A 22242-nucleotide genomic window follows, 5' to 3' on the forward strand; every position below is an offset into this window, starting at 1 on the left:
CAAAAAGCTTAAACAAGTTTAAGATATATTACAAAAGAGGGTTTATCTGGAGCCTCTTCCTTAATTTGTAAAGTTAAAATGGGGGATGTGGGGGGGGGGGGGGGGCTATTAAAATACAACCTTTTGAGGAAAGACAATTACTACCTTTAGGTATTTGAAATCTGAATTATTATGATATTTCAGTCAATTCTTGTATTGTACATGATAGGTACAATTCTATAAATCTCTGAATTCATAGTAAAGGAAGTCTGCAAGAAATACACCGCTTCAACTGCTGAAAGACTGTTATAAGTAGAACCAATATCTTATATTGTAAGCCTTTAGCTTCAATGACAAAAGAGTTATAGGCATTTTAAAATGACATTTTAGGTATATGAAAATTTTGAGTTTTTTATTACTCATGATAGAAATTTAGATATTAAAGTAAGTTGGCTAGGAACAAAATTATTAGCTAATTTTTGGCAAAAACATTTGTAAGCATAATATCATAAAGCCTAAATAAATGAATCCCATACAAGTAATACAGACGCTCTGCTGTGATTGGTTGTAGAGCATATGCAGCCTCCTGATTGGCTGGAAATACCCAGTTCAATCTAAGATAAAATAAATTTTTACAAATGATTTTTTAAACTTGTTGATGAAAATAAGCATATAATTTTGTTTTTAGGGTGTGTAATTTAGCTTCAAAAATTCTTTCATGAGCAATGGAAAAACTAAAACATTTTCACATACTTAAATGTCATTTTAAAAAGCCTCATGTTATTAAAGCAGAAAGCTTCTTTGGGGTATTGGGTCTATTTATGGCAGTCCTTCAGCAGTTAATTTGTGTATTTCTTACAGGGTTCCTTTAAAGCTAATTGTTCACTCTCAGGTCTCTGATACAAATTTGATGTATTCCCTCAGCTCATTTAATGTCAGTGAACTCATGAATGAAGAAATAAACTTTGACTGTGTTCTATCTAAAGAAAATACAATAAACAGACAACATGAATATGTCAGTCAAATTTTGAAATGGATTCTTTTGGCAAATTTATTCGTATATCTAATTGGCTGTTTCCTATGTTCTCCAACTTGGATTGATGTGAGAGTAGATATTATAACTAGAGATTTACAGGAGTATGCTAGATTGGAAAATTGGATAGCTAATAAATTTAACATTACTGAGGATGAAAAGAAAAGATGTGAGGATCTAGAAACAAAGGTTCCTGGTATGAAAAAGAAACTTATATTCTATAGGTTATTAAGAATATTTGCAAAGCTTTTCTGGCCTATCTTCATCTTACTGCCAAATCAATATTTTTACTTGTCATCAAAAAATCCAATAGAATTCAACAAAGGAAAATACAAGTCAGACAACCTTTGGATGGGGTTAAAATTCATTGAAAGTTCAGTAGAAAACACACTACAGCTTGTACTTATGGTCTGGACACTTCTTCCATTCATTTCTTGTATGCCGGAACTTGGATGGTCTAAGTTTGGTTTAAAAGGATTACAGGGGATGGCAAATATTATCTCCTTCAATTTATATAAACCTGGATATGTGGCAATTAGCTGTGGAAAGATTTTCTTTGCTGTGTTGTCAATTAGTTTTGGTAGCAGTATGTTGAGATTGAAAAAACCAGGCTTGAAATTTAGCAGTAAATTAAAGTCATTATTTTTTTTACTTCCAAGTGCCCTTTGCCAAACTGTAGCTAGACTTCTTTCTTTATGGAACTTAATGTTGATGGATGGAAGTGGATTGATTAAATATGGTTTATTTCTTGGCATCCACACAATTCTGTGCATTGTTATCAAAGTAATGGTAGAGACCAGAACAAAGATGAAAACTAAAAGGAACACTCAAGGTTTATCCGTACAGAACTATGAGAATGTTTTAAAGCAGATAAAAATTAAATGGCTCAAGCGCATATTGGAAGACTGCATGCTAAAATCATATCCTTGTCTGAACAGAATAATTAATGGACTTTCGATTTTGTTTTATAAAATAAAGAGACCAATATTGATCTTCATCAGCTGTGTATCTTCAACATTCTTATCAAATAACATCCATTTTCAATCATCCCGACACCACTACCCAAAATATAATGTATTAAGTCAAGCCCTGTTTTTTGTGTTGGTATTTTGTGAGAATTTACTACTGAATACTCTCCCTTTCATTTTACCTGGACTCTACAAGGATGGAAATGAACACTCATTTTGTAGAAACCTTGCTATTGCAGTTTCTTTCTGGATTATAAGTGTTACATTAGAGGTAATTATAAATCTATTTTAAACTTTTTTTGATGAAAATCATAAATCTTACATAAAAGTAACAGGATGTCCAAGAGTCTTTGTTTCTGTCTGTTTTACCAAAAGATCTTGCTACCCACTGAACCAGTATGAATATCCTTTTCAATGAAGCTTCTCATAGGTCTTGGAAATATTTATACCTATTATGGTGGACCACCAAACTTCAAGCAGATAATGCACCTAAAATTAGAAAGGGAGGGAGGGAGTGACAACTCCATCTTATTTCTTGTAGTCACTTTTTTTTAATAAAATTAGCTGCACAATTATATTATTAAAGTATTATCTTTATTAGGTAGTATATTACACCAAGTTTCATGTTTGGAACCAGATATTGGGAATCAAGAAAACCAAGAAAGGAGAATACACCTTCAAAACAAGGTAAATTCTAAGTAGTATAGGTTTAGTTATGTTTGCAATGATAATTAAAAAATTGGAGTTTTTTAACTGCTTTCAGCAAAAGAATCTAACTAAAAAAAGTGTATTTTGAGAATCACGTCTAATTTATGTATGTAAACAAACATGTTTTTATCATGTATTTCCATTACTTGCAAGCTTTAGAGGAATAATGCATTTGATATTATTCTGTCTTATTCACTTATCAAAATTGAATCAGTATTTGCTAGTCCCCTTAGAGTCCACGCACACAAATAATGCAATAAACAATGACAATTGGCAATATGATTTTCCATACATGCAACATACCACCAAGCAACTATTTCATATTATACCCAATTTAAACAAATTATAGGTTTTACCAGAAGTTGCACATAGCTGAAAATTTCCCATAACTCTTTCAAATTTCCTACCCCCTTAATTTTATCAGGGAGCGGATACACCACCCCTACACTCCTCTTCTCCTCTGCTGAATTTGTGCTTGACTGAATATTACAAATTATTAAAGTCATGTTTTTATCAGGTTTATCAGGAAAAAAAATATACAACAAATCTTCTGGGCCATTCCATGTACTTTCAGAACAGAGGATTATTTAGGTAAACTTTCTAATTATATATTCAATATAAGAACAAAGTTAATATAATTGTTGCTAAGGCGTTGCTACAAAAGACCAACTCTACAAAAGACCAACGCCTACAAAAGACCAACTCTACAAAAGACCAACGCCTACAAAAGACCAACTCTACAAAAGACCAACGCCTACAAAAGACCAACGCCTTCAAAAGACCAACGCCTACAAAAGACCAACACTTACATAAGACCAACAACTACAAAAGGGTCAATTTTTTAAAAGCAAGGTTGTATCGGGTTCGAAACTATTCCGTTACGTAGCAAACACAGACTTTGGACAAACTGTCGGACGGAATTTTAAAATTCAGCCTGTGGACAAAGTTATTCAAGAAAGAAATTTCGGTTTTGAATTTTGTCCTTGTGTTTTAATCGCCATATTGGATATCATTAAAATTGGAAGATTTTTTCTTTAAAATTTAGAAGATTTTGAAGCCATTATTTGATTACATTGATACAAAAAAATAATTACAACTTTTTTCTTGTAATTGTATCGCTTAAAATCTATTTAAAGCATACATTATATTCATTATATTTATTAATTTGATAAATACAAATATGATGCTTCACCAGTTGCAGCTATAGACCTTCCAGCTCTACGATTTTTTGTAGTCGTTTGTCTTTTGTAGGCGTTGGTCTTTTGTAGGGTTGGTCTTTTGTAGGCGTTGGTCTTTTGTAGAACCGACTAGTTGGTCTTTTGTAGGCGTTGGTCTTTTGTAGAGTTGGTCTTTTGTAGCAACGCCGTTGCTAATTCTCTATTAGTTAAGGGGAAGTCAACCCTCCTACATACAAATTGTATGTGGTAATCCAGTGTTCTTGTTGCAAAAATAGAAAAATATTGGTAGGTACCTACCTAAAAAAATAGGTACTTATCTAAAAAAAATGGGGAGGATTTTTTTTATTTTTGGGGGGATGTGGGTTGTCCCAACCCCCCAAGAAATAGCCTAAAAATAACACAGGACCAGTAGGTATATTCCCTGAAGGGTAGAATCCAATCAGTTCTGTGTTTACTAAGATCATAAAGGATGTACACAGACAGACATCAAGCTACTTTGTATTAGAAAATAATTATAAACAGGCTTTTATTTATTATATCAAACAGGGGTTGAGAATCCATTCATCAATGAAGAGAATACTGAGTCAAAAGAGTTGAATGATCAAGAGATCGAGGAAACAGTTTTTCTTCAGGTGGTCTTAGATACATAATCTCTTTCATCAATAGGATTTGTATTAACGCATCTTAGGCTGTTCAGTTTGATTGTCTACTATGTGTTTTTTTATGAGAACTTTTTAGAAAGCAATTTTACCCCACTTAAAGTTATCAGAATTTAATGATTATTGGCTTATTTTCTTCATTTTTTATAACCATTTATGGAACATCAAAAAAATATTTCAGCTTTTATTTAAAAAGTGCAGTAAAATCAAAAATTCAAATCCTAGTTGTCAACATCTAAAAATGGTTTTAGCGCATTTTTCTCATGCTCAAATCTTCTACCCTTTGCAAGAATGGCTGCAAAAGTTGAGATACAGAGTTAACAATTGATACCATAGAATAAGGAGGAATAGAAGTGAAAACCCTAAATATTTCTGGGAAATTTGAAGGAATCTTTGACTTGCGCAGTAAAGACAATAATGTTAAAGTACAAATCACACTGACTAGTTGGACAAAATTAAAAAAGTTTAATTTGTATCAAAATCTTATATACACTGTTAAACATTTGTTTTAAGCCTTTAAAATTTAGTTTATACTGTGTTTTGTAAAATTTGTCTTTGAATAATTTGCTTATATTTACAGTTGATAGGAGGTACTCTTAAACCCTACAGATATTGGTGTCTTACTAAGAAAACCACCACCATGACACACCTCATGTGGAGGTTATAATAGCATTAGATGCTTGGTCGTTTTAAACAAAGATGAAAAGTTACTTGTGTTTGTACACCTTGTTTTGATAAGTACAATTGACCACATTTATAATTTTTAAGGGTCAGCTAAATGGGTACAACCCCTCTCCCCCCCCCTCCCCTACCTCAAGTTCATGTATGGATGTAGTTGCTAGTATGTACAATCAGCTGTTTGAAAACAGCATAGGAGCGAAACCTATAATATAAATGCTGAGACCAATAATTTTGCTTACTTTGATTAAAATTTTTAAGGCTTTGGACATAAAATTCGATTTTAATCCATCGTGAATAGGGAAGAGAAAGTTCGAGGCTTGGCTACAAGGCTTTTAGTAAATTATTGCAAAAGGAATTTATTTTGAATATTTTTTCAGAATAATTACTTAAATCATGTGATTTACTAACAGCCTTATAGCCGTTTTGGTCTTTCAAATGTTCCAATTTAAATTCAGGCTAGCCAGGCAGAATCTTCTACCTGGATTCTATTCTATACTTTATCTTCTTTGATTGATACAGATACTTTTGGGGACATGTACTAGACATATCGAAGTTTGAAGGCCATATCTCAACCAGGGAGGGAGTACTGGCTTCCAAATTCGACTACTGAAAATCCAATTTTTTTCTTGCAAAGATTTGAGCCTAAGAAAAATGCGCTAAAACCATTTTTAGATGTTGACACCTAAGTTTTGAATTTTTTTATTTTACTGTACTTTTTAAATAAAAACTGTAATATTTTTTTGATGTTCTATAAATGGTTACAAAAAACGAAGAAAATAAGCTATTAATCATTAAATTCTGATAACTATAAGTGAGGTAAAATTGCTTTCAAAAAAGTTCTCATAAAATACACACTGTATTATTAAAAGCAAAGTTTACAGAATCAAAATGACTTTAGGTATTCATTTAGTAATTATTCCTATACTTATTTTTTTTGGGTAAACTACTACTAAAGATGGAATTGCTTTAAACTTTGAAATAACAAAATAAAATATTGTCAGCAACATGACAATTTTAAAAAACTTTTATGTTTCTAGTACTCATTTTTATCTTTTTAATCAGTTTTCTATTTTGGCGTTATTCTTTTGAAAATTTGAGTACACCCCTGACAATGATGAACAACTATTTTAGGTTAGGTTAGGTTTTAAAATTTTCTAAGAGGATATTACCCTTATTTCCTAAACTCTAGAATGACTATTTTATTACATTTAAATTTTCATAGACATTCACACTAAAAATAATTTTGGGTAGGTAAAAATCAAATGTGGAAAACAGTAACCAACTAGTCTTTAGTATTTTTTAAAGTCTGATTCAATATATTCATATTTCTGAGAAGAAAAAATATCAGTTGAATATGAATGTCCTTTATATTTAACACTATTTAATACTACTTCTATACCAGAGTGCAAGTGTCAGAGATGAATATATGGAAAAAAATGAGCTTTCCTTGATGAACACAAATCAGGTTTTGAATATGTTTTAAATCTACTTTTCACAACATTACATTTGATAATTTATTTTCATCAAGTTAAAACTAGCCTCTAGTACATAAAAGGTCATATTCAATTTAATAATTTATTCCTATAATCATTCTCTTCACTACTCATGTCACTTACTTAGTTTAAAGTCTTTTCCATTTTAAAAAAGTCGGATTCAATAACTCATATTCATAAAAAACAATTTATTAGATTGCAAGTGTCAAAGGTGAACAAATGGATGATGATGGACCTCTCTTGACAAAATCCAATCAGGTTTTAATATATTACAATAAATTTGCTACTGCATTGACACTACATGACATTTGAATTACATAGCCCAGTTATATTCTAAATTTAGTTTTAAAATCTTAATCTCTTCAGGTTGATATTGCAGTAGAAATTCATGATGAAAGAAATGCTTTTGACAAGAAATCAAAAATCAAAGTCAAACAGGTATGATGATAATTATGTAGCAACATTTGATGTTACATATTAAGAAAGAACATCATATTATACATCAAAAAGAATTTCATTGTTTGTAACCATATTACCATATTGAAACCACTAATTTTTCATAAGATATATCTATTTATGTCACTTACTAGCTATGATATTTTTTTATATCAGAGTGCAAGAATGAGCAATGAAAATATGGATGAAAATGATTTCTTCTTGACAAACAGCAATCAGGTTTTGTTACATTCTAGTAGATTTAATTAACCTTAACCTTATTTTAATTAGTCATTGACAAAAATAATAGATCTTTTCCTTTTGAAATATTCGTCAAAATATTTCAATTTTTTCTAAAGGGAAGTGTTACTGCAGTTGATATTTATGAGGAAATAAATGTTGACAAGAATTTAAATGTTCAAGATAATGTACAGGTATAATCAACATTCATGTAGAATCATTCTTTGTTACTGATTAAAAGTTATATCACACATAGATCATTTTTGTAGCAAAGCTACTCTATAAATTGAAATGTCCGTATGTCCATAAGTCCGTATGTCTGTCTGTGTGTCTGTATGTCTGAAATGTTTTTGGGGAAACATGATTTTCTCGGTTCCTATTCTAGATAGAAATTTTTAGTGTAGATTCCTATAACATATACCCATCTAATCTATACATTGTTCTATCCATCTGTCTGTTGTTGGGGGTGCTAGATCGATTCCTAGATTTTTAAGTTTTCGTGAATTTCTCAATACCTTTTCAAGATAGAGGACTGAAATTTTTAGGGATTCATCAATTTTACATTCTACATATTTTCACCGAGTTTTATTAATATTTCTCTATTAATTGGGGTGCTTGATCAATTCATAGATTTTTAAGTTTTCATGGTTCTCTATATTCCTATTCAGGATTGATGACTGAAATCATCAGGGATTGAATATGCTCATATTATACATATTTTCATCAAGTTTCATTAAGATTTGTCTATTAATTGTGGTGCTAGATCGATTCCTAGATTTTTAATTTTTGTGATTTAAAGGTTGCGTGATTTTAAAGTTTTTGTAATTTCCCTATATCATCAAATATATTGGATGACACTGCACTATAGTTAATTTTCCCCTGATATTTATTCATAATTTTTTAGCTTCGCTATTATTGGATGTTGTCATCCTTGTTTTTTTTTTACAGATTTTTAACATTATAATCTGTCATATACATCTGTATCTTACTTTTCTTTTTAATATCTTTATTATTATCAGATTGCAAGTGTCCCAGATAGATGTATGGATGAAAATGAACCACTCTTGACAAACAACAATCAGGTTTTGGTTTATTTCATTAGATTTGCTTTAACATAAGTTTCATTAACTCTGATAATTAAAACCCCAGGTATATTAGGATTATATATTTTTACGTATATTGATTTGATTTTGATTTTGAATGGTATAAAACTTTTTTAGGTTACTGAGCAAGTTGATGATAATGAGGAAATAAATGTTGTTGACAAGGATTTAAATGTTCAACGTGATGAACAGGTATAATCAACATTCCTTTACAAACATTTTATGTTACTGATTAAAAATTATATTACATAAAATTTTTTTTTACAGATATATAACATTATAATCTGTTATATAAATATTTTTTTATTTAATATCTTCATTATAATCAGATAGCAGATGTCAGAGATAGAGATATGGATGAAAAAAAAGCACTCTTAACAAACAATAATCAGGTTTTGTCTATTTCATTAGATTTGCTTTCACATAAGTTTCATTAACACTGATAATTAAAAACCCAGATATATTAGGATTATATATTTGATACTACAAAACTTTTTTAGGTTACTGAGCAAGTTGATGTTCATGAGGAAATAAATGTCATTGAAAAAGATTTAATCATTGCAAATGAACAGGTATAATCAACACTCTTAAGCAAAATTTAATCAAAAGCTGGGAGGCTGGTTTTATGAAGAACCCTGCATAAAAAGTGCAAAATCTCTGCACTCATTACAACATAATTTCTTTGTCAATAATAAACAATAAACATGTAGATTTTTGAGATTGTTTGACACATCAAGTAGATTTTTGGGATTTCCCCCCCCCCCCCCTTTATTTTTACTTTTTCTTTTTAAATATAAATAATTAATTTAGTTTATTAAATTCAACTCCCCCATCCTCAAGTGCCCCTAGTGGCCTCTAGGGTTCAACCGCTATCCTTATAATAAAGTGACAGGATCTCTGTCTGTGTGTCTGTTAATACCAAAGGATCTTGCTAACCCCTGAACCGATATGGTTCTCCTTTACATTATAGCTTCTCGTAGATCCTGTACCACAAATCTACCAAGAGAAATCACAAAAAAAAAACATAACTAACCCCATCTAGCTGCTATATTCATTCACAAACACTTACAATTATATTTCGTTTAAAATCTAAAATTATGTAATTAGGTTTAATGTCTTTTGGAGTTTTGAGAAGAAAAAAACTTTTTGGAACAACGAAAAAAATGAAGTATTCAACAATGAAAGTTGATATAATTAAAGCAGCTTAAAAATAATTATATCAATTTATGTAGATAAGCATTTTCTTAACACCTAATTATAAGCTTTCACTAACAAACGTTTTAGTTTTATTTAAACAATTTTACAAGATATGAATTCTGTTAGATATAAAATTCTATTTTTTGGCAAAATGTTTCATATTATTCATCTATGATTTATTGACAATGTCTGTATTTAAATATCTTTAAAACTTAAAGCTTCTTCAGGACATAATTGACATTTTAATCTTGATCATAATTTTAAAGTATATAAATTATTTTTTTATTAGATATGTTTGGGAAATAAAGTAGTTTTTTAATCAAAATTTTTAAAGGCGAAGTTTTTCTTTAATTAGGGTAGGTCCGTCTATACGTCAACGCATAGACGTCCAAGGGGGGTAATCGCCCCATTACCCCCCCCCCCAAACAATTTAAAAAATTTTCATTTTACCCCCCCAAACACGAATTACCCCCCCCCCCTCAAAAAATTTTACCCCCCCCCAAAAAAAAAGCTTGGACGTCTATGCGTCAACGGTTAGATCATTTTGTTAATTCAGATATTAGAATTGGTACAATTAGGTACAATTTACCTTTTTTTGAAACCAAGGTTTCATATGATATAATTATCCTTTTCATCTGATATTTATAATATTGATTCCAAGAAAAACAAAGTATAATATTATAAGCGAGGCATCTCTGTAATCAAATCCTAAAAATATGCATAGAATGTAGAATTATAAGATTGAAACAAGTTTTTTTTCTAGCCCCGAGATGTATAGGTTTGAAAAAGATTGAATACAAAATGTCACAAAATGGTGTTTTTGTTTTCGGGACCTACTTTTATGGATAGCTAGATATAGAGTCTTACAAAAATCGGAGAGGTAGTACAGAAAAGTGGTCCACTTGGCAAATATACAACATCTAAAAATGTAAAAATATTTATAAAATATAAATTTTGTCACATAGAAATTTCAAACATTATGATAAAATATTTATTTTTATAAAGATAAAAAAAACTATATGTACATGTTGAACAAATGTAAATTTCTTGACAAAGAAATTATTATGTTTCATTTATTTACTTACATTTATTATAACACATTTCAATTTTTAATACGACAAGGATAACAATATCAAACAAAGCAAAGCTCAAAATTTATACAGCTGGACTAACGATCATTTCAATAGAAATTATAATGAAATATAAAATTATTTAGTAGCTTGTACAAAAGTTCGATGCTCAATAAGTTGCTTGATTAAAGAATTCATCAGAAGGACATTATAAAATTGTGCTATATCGTTAAAGGAATGACTACTTAAAAAAATCAAGAAAAGGATAATTGAGTAATTTTAAAAAGGGTTTGGTTAGATTGATTGATTTATAACTAGGATTCACTTATGGTCATAAAATAACATTTTTAAGGCACTTGTTAAAATTCTATTATTTACATGTCAGACGTACGGACATACCTTGGTTATATAGAAGCTGTGGTACAAACTAATGTGATATTCGGTTAATTCATACTTATTTAAACAACATACTTTAATTGCCTAACGAACACAGAAATCCCCATCCCCCTCATATGAAAACAGTAAAAGTGTCTGACTATGACGTCAGAAAAAAATTAACAATTAACCAATAAGAAGCCAGTATTCACTGTGGTAAAATATATAGCGGCCTCTCATTGGTTAATTGTTAATTTTTTCTGACGTCATAGTCAGACACTTTTACTGTTTTCCCTCATATTTTTAGATAAATTGAAAATAAGCGGGGGGGGGGGAGGGGTAGTTTGTTTTACTTTAGGTTAGGTTAAATTGGGTACAGAGGGTTCACGGATTAGAACTTTAATTTTAAAAAGAGGAGGGGTGATTCCTGTGCTAACTAGGCTCTTTACGTGAAAATACCAGTAAACTAAAACATTGAGCAAACAAGAACAAAAATAATACTTTGAAAAACAAAGAAAAATAATTACAAACAGTTTCTAAAATCATTATTTTTGTCGTTTGGGTTACGTATGAGGTAATGGGTTGTTACAGTAAATTGTCTAGTATGGCTTAGACACCAGCAATACTGAAAAATTATGTATAATAATGTATTACAGATAATATACCGTGAAAATAATAATAATCATCATAATATGAATACCAGTTTTGATAGCCCGGGGCTTGAGCCCCCTAAGGACTGACAAAGTTCGTTTTAATCTTATTTTTTATTCTAATATTTGCTATAATGCGATGCTATTCATGATACATGACTCTGAAACCGAATACTTTCCACTAGATCAAAACCGGTTTAATCATTTATTGTATCGTATTACAAAAAATTGTCCACGAACAATAATACATTTATTAAGGTATCCCTATTTTATTGGTTCGTTCCTTGGGCCCATAAGGGCAAACAAAACTGAAAACGTTTTTTTTCAGGTTACTATCCGTGGAAAAATTTGTAGAAAAAAATATTCTAAAATGGCTTTTAATCAGATTAATTTCCACTGTCAAATATATATTACCAGCGGTTACGCGGTAATATAAGTGCGGTGGCACTTTAAATGTTTGGTGTTTTAAAAAAAATAATACGATACCTTGCAATGTTGCGAAGGAGTCTCCATCAAATTGGTACGATACTTTGCAATGTTACGTCTCTTTTCGAGGAAAAAAATTCAATTTATTGTGATTTCTCTTGGGAGGGTGGTGGTACCCTCCCCCAAAACAGTTATAACCCTTCCCGGGACCTATTAGAAGCTACTCTGTTAAGGAGAACACGATCGGTTTAGCGGTTAGCGAGATCCATCGGTACAAACAAACAGACACACACATAGACATCCTGTTACTTTAGTATAAGGATTTCTGTATTTGAAAACATTTTTTTTTACATACACAAAGTTGGAATATTAATTTTTCACCAAAATGTTAATAAAATCAGAGAATTAATTCCTTTTTTGTTTGCCACGACCAGGACTCGACAGCCGAACCTAAGCCGCGCAGCTTGTGTGCAAAAAAATTACGGATTGTCTTTTTATGAATATGTTATATCCAGCTAAATTATACAGTTAGGATATGACTATTTTAGTGAGACTTACACTTAAACTATATATAAAACTATAAGTTATATCTACAGCAAGTATTAAAATTAATCTTTCCTCTGTCTTGACACCTTCTTTCTTTGTCTCTATTCACGCGTCTAACATGGTAGAAATCGTGGCTACTTCAATATTCTAGCTCTTCTATCGCGTTCCTTATTAAAAAAAATATTGTTATTTACAAGCATTTTATACAAAATGTCTTCAAACTTGTAGAGTACTTTTTATCTAAATTGATAATAGGGGGGGGGGGGGTCGTTTGTTTACTTGTATTACTTTAGGTCAGCTTATGTTAGGATTTATTGGGTAGAAGGTAGTGCATAGTTATATACCCAAAGTGGTTGGGCTTTGGTGGAAAAAAACTACCCTTTCCCCCTTATGGGGGAGGGGTAAGATTTTCAGTAAAAGCCAGCAAGAAAAAGGGCATTTGAATGTATATTACGCTAGTCCCCAAAGTTTTATAATAGCATTTTCTTCTTTGTTGCCCTAACAATTTTGGGGAATATTACATAATTTTGATTGGTTGCTTCATAAAGTTGATTGCCCAAACTTATTTAATCCAATTATCTTATATATAAACTATTAAAGTTACGAAGAGAATGCTGCAAGTAATGTCAGGATTATTACTTTTTAAAAAACTTTAGTCATTCAGAACATTATTAAATCGTAACTTTTTTTGGTTAATGGACGCAAATGTCAGTCAATTCAGCTTACCTGCGGTCCAATATAGCCCTCATTCTCTCACTGAGCTGGAGCAAGCGTAGGATCAACTGTGTCCGTCTCTGTTCCCTCTCATGCTCGGGGTAGGTGGAGAGCAAGAAGTCCAGTTGTGACTAAAAATAAAAGATACTTGAATTGGAGTTAGATATTGATAATTCATCGACACTTCAACTTACATTAGGGTCATATGTAGTATATTCCTTCTATCATAGGTCAATAATTTTATATAAGATTTGTAACACACATATTTGTGAGGGATATAAGGCTGAAATTTTGATTCAACAAAAAAACCGGCCATTTCACTTCATCAAAGGACATTTCACCCTCAGTCATCTTACTATAGCAATAAACTAGTGGTAGCTTTTCATAGGACCTGGGAAGTTTTCAAACTATTTTGGGGTAGGGTACCAACACCTTCCCAAGAAAAAAATACCACCCCCCCCCCCAAATTTATTTTAAAGCTGAAATTGCCCCGCAAACTTGGAAAAAATTTGGCTAAAATTACCAAATACATTTCGAATTAATTCAGTTGTTGGTTACAGCTGTATAGATTGGCTTCACTGCTAATATAATACAGGCATGATGCTGGTTCATCACTGTAATACCTTTAGCCTGACACAAAATATTAAAGAAAAGGTAAAAGTATCAAACAAATTAATGTTTAAATAAAAAAAAACATTTTATTAAATCATTCAATAAAATATTTTAGATTGGTAGGATATTGGATAAAACTCAGCAAAAATGATTGATTGCTAAGAAAAAGTTGAGTTTTTTTCCAATCATTTTTCTTATAATTTATCTTATCAGATAAAAAAAGGCTATCTATTTAAAAATGCTCACCATAAATTGTGCTTCTCTACTTGATGTGTTCATACTTGTATCATTCTTTAAAATATTAACTTTAGACATTGAAGAAACAACAATTTTTATGATATAAAAAGAATTTTTTTATGTTTCTTAAATATAAAGAAAAAACTCTTTTAATTTAGAAATAGAAATGATGTATAAATATATCTATTGAATACTAGCCGCTATACCCCCTAGAGGCCTCTAGGGGCACATAAAATGTTTTTTTCTTTTTACGTTAAGATCAGCTGTTCACCCAAAAATATTTTTTGACCTCTAGATTAGGTTAGTTATATTTCTTAGGTTTTTTTGTAATATTTCTTGGGAGGGTGATGGTACTCTCCCCCAAAATAACTATGAACCTTCCCAGGACCTGTGAGAACTATCCTGTAAAGTAGAACCATATCATTCAGTGGTTAGCAAGATTCTTTGGTACAGACAAACAGAAAACAGATAGACACCCTGTTACTTTATTATAAGGATTGAATATGATAATGACAATAATAATGATATAATAGTTATTTCTCGTATCGTATTATAAACGGCTTTCCGCGGATATAGAATGTACAATTATAAGATTAAAACTAGTTTTTTTAGCCCCGAGGTGCCGGAGGCACCGGCTAAAAAAACTGGTTTTAATCTTATGATTGTACATTTCTATATTCGTAGAAAACTGGATATAATACGATGCTAGACATAGTTTTTTCGTATGGATGAGAACCGGTTCCTATCCACCGGATTCGAATGAATACGAGAAAATGTTACCTCAGATTAACTGATTTTTTAAAGATTCTTACTACACCTCCGTAGGCATATCAAAATATAATGATTATGATGTATGATAAAAAAGATTAATTTATGTAAATGAAATAAATATGATTTAAATGATGATGACATTTATTAGAATTTTTTTTAAAAAGTATTTTTTTCATAATTTCTTATATCATCCTAATTAAATGAGACTTTTTTAGAGATTGTAAATTGTCAATAAAAGAGAAAATAAAACACTTTTGAAAGAAAGTTCTAATCAACATTATATAACTGGTTAAGATAAAAATCATGTATTGACTATTTCCAGTATGGCTCCGAAACTGAAAATATCCGTTGGATTAAAACCAGTTCTAAACCATACTGAAAAATCATCTATCACATTCTATTATATTCAGTTTTTTAAAAATATTGAAATGAAAATCATGATATTAAAACCAGTTTTGTTAGGCCCTACCATCGCCATCTCGGGGCTAACAAATCTGGTTGTAATCTTATAATTGTTCATTTTTATATTCGCAAAACGATGTTTATAATACAATGCGATAAATAAATATTAATAAAATTTTACCGGCTTCAAAAAAGACTATATATTTAGCTAAAGAAAAGCAATCTGTAAAAAATATTTTTCTTAGGTTGTTATGAAAAGAAACAATCTAAAAATATGTTATAATAGGGTCAAAATGAAATTTAAACTGAGATGGATTCTTAAAAAAAAGGGTTGCCGAAATGGCTAAGGTATCCAGATCAATAACTTTTATTTTGTAAAAATTTTCAAAAATCTTATTTTAATTTAGAAGTGTTCTAAAATCCAAGAAGGGTCTCAAGCATATGATTATATCCGTTTTTTTTTAGATTCATAATATCATTTTAAAAGATTTTTTATAAGAATAATTTAAGGGATACAGCGACCATAGCCGATTCAGCGATTTTTTTTCCAGACTCCAACTGAGTAAAATTTTTTTATTGTTTAAATTTAGACTTTTGCTTAAATTAGTAGGTTTCCTAATTTATTCTCCTTAAACATTTTTAAAATTGCCAAAAGTAACCTACCTCATCATTAGCTTGTGGTTTAGGCATACTTTTTATAGCAACTGAACTCACAAGTAACAGATAAACATATAATCTTAATGACATCCTGAAAAAATATGCATTACATGTTTTTTTGTTTTTTTTACTAGAATAGGAAAGAAAATCACATGAAAAGTAAATTGTAAAAGTATAAATTTTTGTTTTAGAAAGTTTATTTTAAGCCCTAAAACAATTTCAAACAATAGAATAAGAAAATTTCCCATAATTCAAATAAATTTTTAAAAAAAGTAAACTATAATTAAATTACAAAAATAGCAGATGCACTTTGATTTCAGCATACTTATTTAACTAATAAATAAATTTGTAACTTTTTAAATTAAATATTAAAATAACTTTGACTGTAACTTCCCTATTTTAACTAGCGGCAGCTCTAAGTGTACCATTTCAGGTCTTGAAAACATTTAACTTATCAAAAATATTTTATACTTACTCTTTGTGTTTTTATCTTTGATAGTCTTTGCATTAAATCTAATATTTTATAACTTATTTTTTTGGAGGCTTTCCGAAAACTGAACATTTATACTGTGTTTAGATTATTATCTCTATCAAATTAGGTCACCAAAAGTAAACTTACTAATATGTTAAAAGTGTACTGATTGAATGTGATTAGTTAAGCTACTCTATAATTCGAAATGCCCGTCTGTATGTCTAGAATGTTTTTTTTGGAAAAACTTAAAGGCTGAAACTTCTTGTCAACATTGTGTTGGTAATTTTTAACTCCAATATTTTCAAAATTGGAAAAAAATTCTAAAAGGATATAACCCAAAAATGTTTAATTCTCGATTTCAACTACTTTAAGATTTGTTATATTACTTCTTATAATTGTGTTGTTTTACCGTACAATTTAACAAAAGAGTAAATTTTATATTGTTAAAATACAAAAAGCTTTGAAATATGCAACAGAAGTACAGAACACAGAAATATTACTTAGAATGTATTTTACCTAAAGATTAAAATGTCTTGCTTATTAGAAATAATATCCAATTATGTAAAAGTGGTAGGATGTATCATGTATGTCTTTCTGTTGATTTTTTCCACTAACCCAGTCAAGTTTTGTTTTGTCAATATATCAACTAAATAATATTAGAGCAAAACAATAAATCGGAAAGGGGTTAAATAACTGTATATACATAGTACATACCCCCTGTGCATACTTTCAATTGATTATCAGCCAATAGTGTCGTAAATATTAACACAGCCAAGTAGCTACAAAAGAGCAAAAAGCAGTTGGCAATCAGACGAAAAAGGTCCCCAAGACAAGGGCCAAGTAGTTGTCTGGGTTATACATCTATACTTACTACATTTATTGTCATAATGTCATTTGAATAACGGTCATATCTCTTTAGAGTAGCAGCCGACAATTTCATATTGTACCACCCAACCTCTAAAAAAGGAAAAAAAATTTTCTTCTCTAAAATCTATATTTTAGTGTCTGTGAGCATTAATTATGGAACTTTAGATAGAAAATAATCTTTAAAGAGTATTTTATAGATCTATTTTTCTATTAACTGACCGTTAAATTACATAAATTCTTTTTTTAACTTATGTAATTATATCATAGTGTGTTCTAAAATCTATTTAGTAAAGCTTTCCCCTTTTTTTATTACAAGAAGTTGGGCTCCTAGAGGACTGAAGCATTTTTGTTTGAAAGCTTGGTAAAATAATCTTATTAAGAGAGGAGACATTTGTGATCTGTAAAAAGCTAGTTGTGAATGTTTTAGCCATGACATTCCCCTGCTTTTACTTTTGATGTCATGCATCAGACATGGCAGCAGTATCTTGCAAAACTTTCCACGATTTTAGTACCACGCAGTTTGGGTTTGAGGTTCGAACCCATCACCACAAACCCCGATGACTAAAATGCTGTCTAAAATGATCTAACCCAAGATAACCAATGCTTTTATGTTGTGGGACACTCGCCTTACTATGTGGGTATGATTGTAGGGAGGGAGGGGACATTGGGCTGTCTATTACACTAGTCTTCAAAGTTTTAGAATAACTTTTTATTATTGGTTGGCTCAACATTAACAACTTTGGTGACTTTAATTACTTTGATTGGTTGGTTTATTATGTTGAGTGTCCAAACCATTCAACCACTGAATGTAATCTTCAGAAGAGATAATTTTGTGTATCATCATTGTGGATATACATCAATTTATCGGCCATTGTCTTATCCCTTTAGATCCCTTGTAGATTAAGACATCCTGTCTACTATGTGGGTATTATTGAATAGCACTTATCCACAGTACACATAAATGGATAAATATGTGGATATATTGACAGGAGAAAATCAGTCGTCAATTTACCTTGTTTCTTTATTGATCAGTTCGTTCTTACGGTTAAAGGGTAGGGGAATAGTTAAAGGGGATGTATAGGGGTCATCGTTATTTTAGCCAGCTGTGAGCATCACTTTATCAGAGTACATGAAAATCTGGTGCAACATCCAAGTATTAGTATATCGAGTAGTACATATATGTAATTTCTAATTAAGAAAATTGACATGTTTTAAGGCGAAGCTTTTATACTTTTACTGTCGGTCCGTCCGTCCGTAACAGAGAGCTATTATCCTCAATTTAGGCATGTTAGAATGGTCCTAATCGATTTTAAACTTTTAATGATAATCCCAGCAAGAGTTTAAAACTAATTAAAACACAGCAACGCTATAATCGTACCAAAAAGTCCATTTTAAAGATGCTAATTTTAACTTTTTTGACAAAACTATTATATGATATAATTATCCTATTCTCCTGATTTTTTAGGCAATGATTCCTAGGACTACATGGGGTATAAAAATACTTTTATTCAGCTTTTTAAGGTCTGAAGCTTCTGACACTCTACAAGCGTTAATAAATCCTTCCGTCCGAACTTAAAGCTTCGCTTTTGTGGATGTTGCCATCTTTGTTTACATATTATCTAACAACACGTTTACATTTTATTCAAATTTTCCTTGTAAAAAATGTAAAATCTATCCATAGAATTTAGATATGCAATCAGTTTTGAAGGCCCCTTATTTTTGAAGTAGTTTAAATTTAAAAAAAAATATGTTGGTTTTAAGGAACTAAAACGTATAGAAATATTCCCTTTATTTTTTAAAAATAAGGGAATGGGTTTCAGTGCTTGACAGGGACTTGAGGGAAAGAACCGCAAAGAATAGGAGAAACTTTACCAGAACGACAGATAGACAAACTTATAGAGCAGGTTCACTGCTGAAATTAAGACAATTTTTAATAATTAATTGATTTTATTTCCATCACATAATACAATACATATTTGACAACATACTTAAAATTTGCATTAAAGATAAAATAAGATATCTTATTTGAATGAAATAGTTTTACTAAAAAAAGTAATCTTTTTTTGAATGCAAAAAGGTCTTTGGTCTAAGAAAATCTTTCTTAATTTCTTCTGTCTATTTGGTCTTTTAAAACTTATTATTTCATATAAAATATACAAAGAACCAGGAATCTAAAGAGATAAGACAATAACCGATAAAATGGTGACATCCCCAATAAAGAATCACAAAATTACTCCTTCTGTAAATTAAAATTAGTGGTTGAAACATTTGGAAACTTAACTTAATGAACCAAGCAATCAAAATTCAATAAAAGTCCACAAATTTGTTTAGACATAAGAAAACATAATAATAAAACTATGGTGACTATTTTGTTTATCATAATTGGGAAAAGATTATTTATAATCCATTGTCCTGTCCCTGGTTATTTATACAGAAAAGTAAGAAGGTACATATTGTGCATTTTTTCTTCAGAGTTGGATTCTTAAAAAAAAAGTTGTAGATTTTTATGTCATTTTGGAGGATTTTTCACAAAAACAAATTTGGTGATGCAACAATGCAGCAATCCTAATTTTTAAAAGAATCCACCTCATGTTCTTATTCTATCTCTTATCTTCCATAGCTGATTGAGTATGAGCCAGTAGACATGTCAATATCTGAAAATATGGGATTTATTGACATATTTCTATATACAGAGTTGTCTTGATTACGCAAGTTTGTACGTTTTATGTAATACATTATTTTTTTTTATATATATATAAGTCTGTCCGTTTCTCTATATCTCTATATCTTGCTTTCTGTCTATCTGTCTTACTATCCATACATATTTCTGTCTATCTTTCTAGCTTTATATCTGTCTATCTGCCTATATTTCTTTCTGTATTTCAGTCTATCTGCTAATCTGTATTTCTGTCCATCTGTCATTCTGGCCATATGTATATCTGTCTTTCTGTCTATTTGTCTTACTGTCTTTCTGTATATCTGTCTTTCTGTCTTTCTGTCTATCTGTCATTCTGTCCATATGTATATCAGTCTTTCTGTCTATATGTCTTACTGTCTTTCTATATTTCTGTCTATTTGTATTTCTGTCTATCTGTCATTATCTCTCTCTGTCTTTCTGTATATATGTCAATTTGTATTTTTGTCTGTCTGTCTATATGTCTTTCTGTTTATATATTTATGTATATTTTTGTCTATCTGTCTTTTTGTAAATCTGCATTTCTTTCTATCTTTCTTTCTGTTCATATGTATTTCTGTCTATCTGTCTTAGTGTTTATATATACATTTCTGTCTATCTGTCTTTTTGTTTATCTGTCTTTCTGTCTATCAGTCTGTCTGTCTATCTTGCTATCTGGCTATCTGTCTTTCTTTCTATCTGTCTTTCTGTCTATATCATCCTATCTGTCAATCTCTTTATCTATCTATCTATCTATCTATCTATCTATCTATTTATATATAATTCATCTATCTATTAATCTGTTTAGTTATCTATCCATCTATGTACCAGAAACAAACGGATATGGGTCCTGATGAGCATTTGTATGATGTTGTAATGGAGCAGCTTCGCTCCTAAATGTCACAGATCTTCCCCCAGACGATCTAAACAGGGATTTATTGACAATAACTGTAAAAAATCCTCATATGCTTAAAATATGTCTAATATTTCTGTAAATTCTAACGGCTACGCTACTAGAGGCCTTTAATATACAGGGTGGGGCAAATAAGACCGGACAAACTTTAAACAGCCATAGCGCTAAAACTACTTGACCAATCAGGACGTTTGACCACAATATAAAAAGCTTAGGTAATGACCTTTTAGCAAAAAAAAATCTTTGGGCGTAGATGGACGAGTATAACGAGCTGGCCGTACTTAAAGTGGGGATTGGCAAGTCAACATCCCCCCAATTTTCATTTTTTAAAAAGATAATTTGGAGTTGGTTAATTTTTTTCTAGATAAGATTACTCTTGGGAGGAGTGTTCAGTGTTGCACTCACCTCCAAAATAGTTAAAAACCATCTTTGGATCTATGAGTTCGGCAGCATTTTAAATATCGGTTCAGCGGTTAGCAAGATCCTTCAGTACACACTGTTTTTTTTTAAGGATGATGATGATGTTGAACTGCATTTTCTCAAAAAAAAATATTTGATTTGATTTTGATTTTACCTTAGTTTTTGAGCTTCATTTGTTTCTGAACTTTGTTTCTTTCTTCTCACAACAAATCTTAACAAATTAATTAATAAAATTTGTTAAAATATTGTGCTTTGCTCCTAGCTTATAGGAGCTCTTTATTCGAAAGGGGAGTCTAAAACAATCCTGCCGTCTTAAAGAATTTAGTTAACCGATTGAGTTCTTCATTTTATTTAAGCTTCACAAAGGTCCCATGGCCTAGACAATTTGTTTTAGAAAGGTTTAAGGCTATTTTTCTTATATCATTACCCTTCGAATATAGATTTATAAGATAGATGCCAATTTAGTAATCGCAAATAGATTTATAAAACACTAAGATATCATATTACTCTATTACAAGTATTAAATGATTCTACGGCAGCGCGAAACAATACAATTTTAATTGTAACTCAAAGTTCTTTATCGCATCGTATTAAAGACAGCTTTCCGCGAATATTAAAATGCAAATTCTAAAGATTAAACCCAGTTTTGTTATACCCGAGTGGTCGGAAACCCAGGGCTAACAAAACTGGTATTACTGGAAAATAAATGATGCTTTAATCTTTCCCCAATTATAAACAAAATTACCCTTTCTCTAGTAAAAA

At 30.4% G+C, this 22242-nt stretch overlaps 3 protein-coding genes and 1 long non-coding RNA gene across 4 annotated transcripts in view; 3 read left to right on the forward strand and 1 right to left on the reverse strand.

Annotated features, from left to right (window-relative positions):
• Positions 1-851: 851 nt before the first annotated feature.
• On the forward strand, positions 852-4516 carry LOC145333196 (uncharacterized). Its single transcript, XM_080178344.1, has 4 exons — positions 852-2251; positions 2582-2667; positions 3206-3279; positions 4413-4516. Exons 1-4 carry the CDS (start codon positions 890-892, stop codon positions 4514-4516), a joined length of 1626 nt encoding a protein of 541 aa, XP_080034470.1. The 5' UTR covers positions 852-889.
• A 2362-nt stretch (positions 4517-6878) lies between these two features.
• Positions 6879-8492, forward strand: LOC145333197 (uncharacterized). The gene is made up of 5 exons (XM_080178345.1): positions 6879-6957; positions 7066-7137; positions 7312-7374; positions 7494-7568; positions 8394-8492. The coding sequence occupies exons 1-5, from the start codon at positions 6919-6921 to the stop codon at positions 8490-8492; spliced, it is 348 nt and encodes a 115-aa protein (XP_080034471.1). The 5' UTR covers positions 6879-6918.
• Positions 8493-8592: 100 nt separating this feature from the next.
• Positions 8593-9156, forward strand: LOC145334340 (uncharacterized). The gene is made up of 3 exons (XR_013884812.1): positions 8593-8669; positions 8807-8869; positions 8978-9156. It is a non-coding gene; the product is annotated as an uncharacterized LOC145334340 (long non-coding RNA).
• Positions 9157-20059: 10903 nt separating this feature from the next.
• The window catches only part of LOC145333949 (uncharacterized), a 69503-nt gene continuing 67320 nt past the window's right edge, over positions 20060-22242 (reverse strand). Inside the window, exons 21-23 of the mRNA XM_080179207.1 lie at positions 21635-21691; positions 20976-21070; positions 20060-20127 (exon numbers count right to left, since the gene is read on the reverse strand). Of these exons, the coding sequence (XP_080035333.1) occupies positions 20081-20127; positions 20976-21070; positions 21635-21691 (199 nt within the window). The 3' untranslated portion in view covers positions 20060-20080. The remainder of the gene's footprint in view (positions 20128-20975; positions 21071-21634; positions 21692-22242) is intronic.

Source organism: Acartia tonsa, chromosome 12, assembly GCF_053477335.1.
Source record: "Acartia tonsa isolate MP-2025a chromosome 12, ASM5347733v1, whole genome shotgun sequence".
Taxonomy (NCBI): Eukaryota; Metazoa; Arthropoda; class Copepoda; order Calanoida; family Acartiidae; genus Acartia; species Acartia tonsa.

Bases quoted from the DNA above. Each gene is read 5' to 3' on its own strand.
- LOC145333196 (XM_080178344.1), top strand. From the start codon at position 890: ATGTATTCCCTCAGCTCATTTAATGTCAGTGAACTCATGAATGAAGAA. The intron at 2,668-3,205 runs GTAAATTCTAAG...TGTTTTTATCAG, and splicing joins GAATACACCTTCAAAACAAG to GTTTATCAGGAAAAAAAATA. The intron at 3,280-4,412 runs GTAAACTTTCTA...TATATCAAACAG, and splicing joins CAGAACAGAGGATTATTTAG to GGGTTGAGAATCCATTCATC.
- LOC145333197 (XM_080178345.1), top strand. From the start codon at position 6,919: ATGGATGATGATGGACCTCTCTTGACAAAATCCAATCAG. The intron at 6,958-7,065 runs GTTTTAATATAT...TAATCTCTTCAG, and splicing joins TCTTGACAAAATCCAATCAG to GTTGATATTGCAGTAGAAAT. The intron at 7,138-7,311 runs GTATGATGATAA...TTTTTATATCAG, and splicing joins CAAAAATCAAAGTCAAACAG to AGTGCAAGAATGAGCAATGA.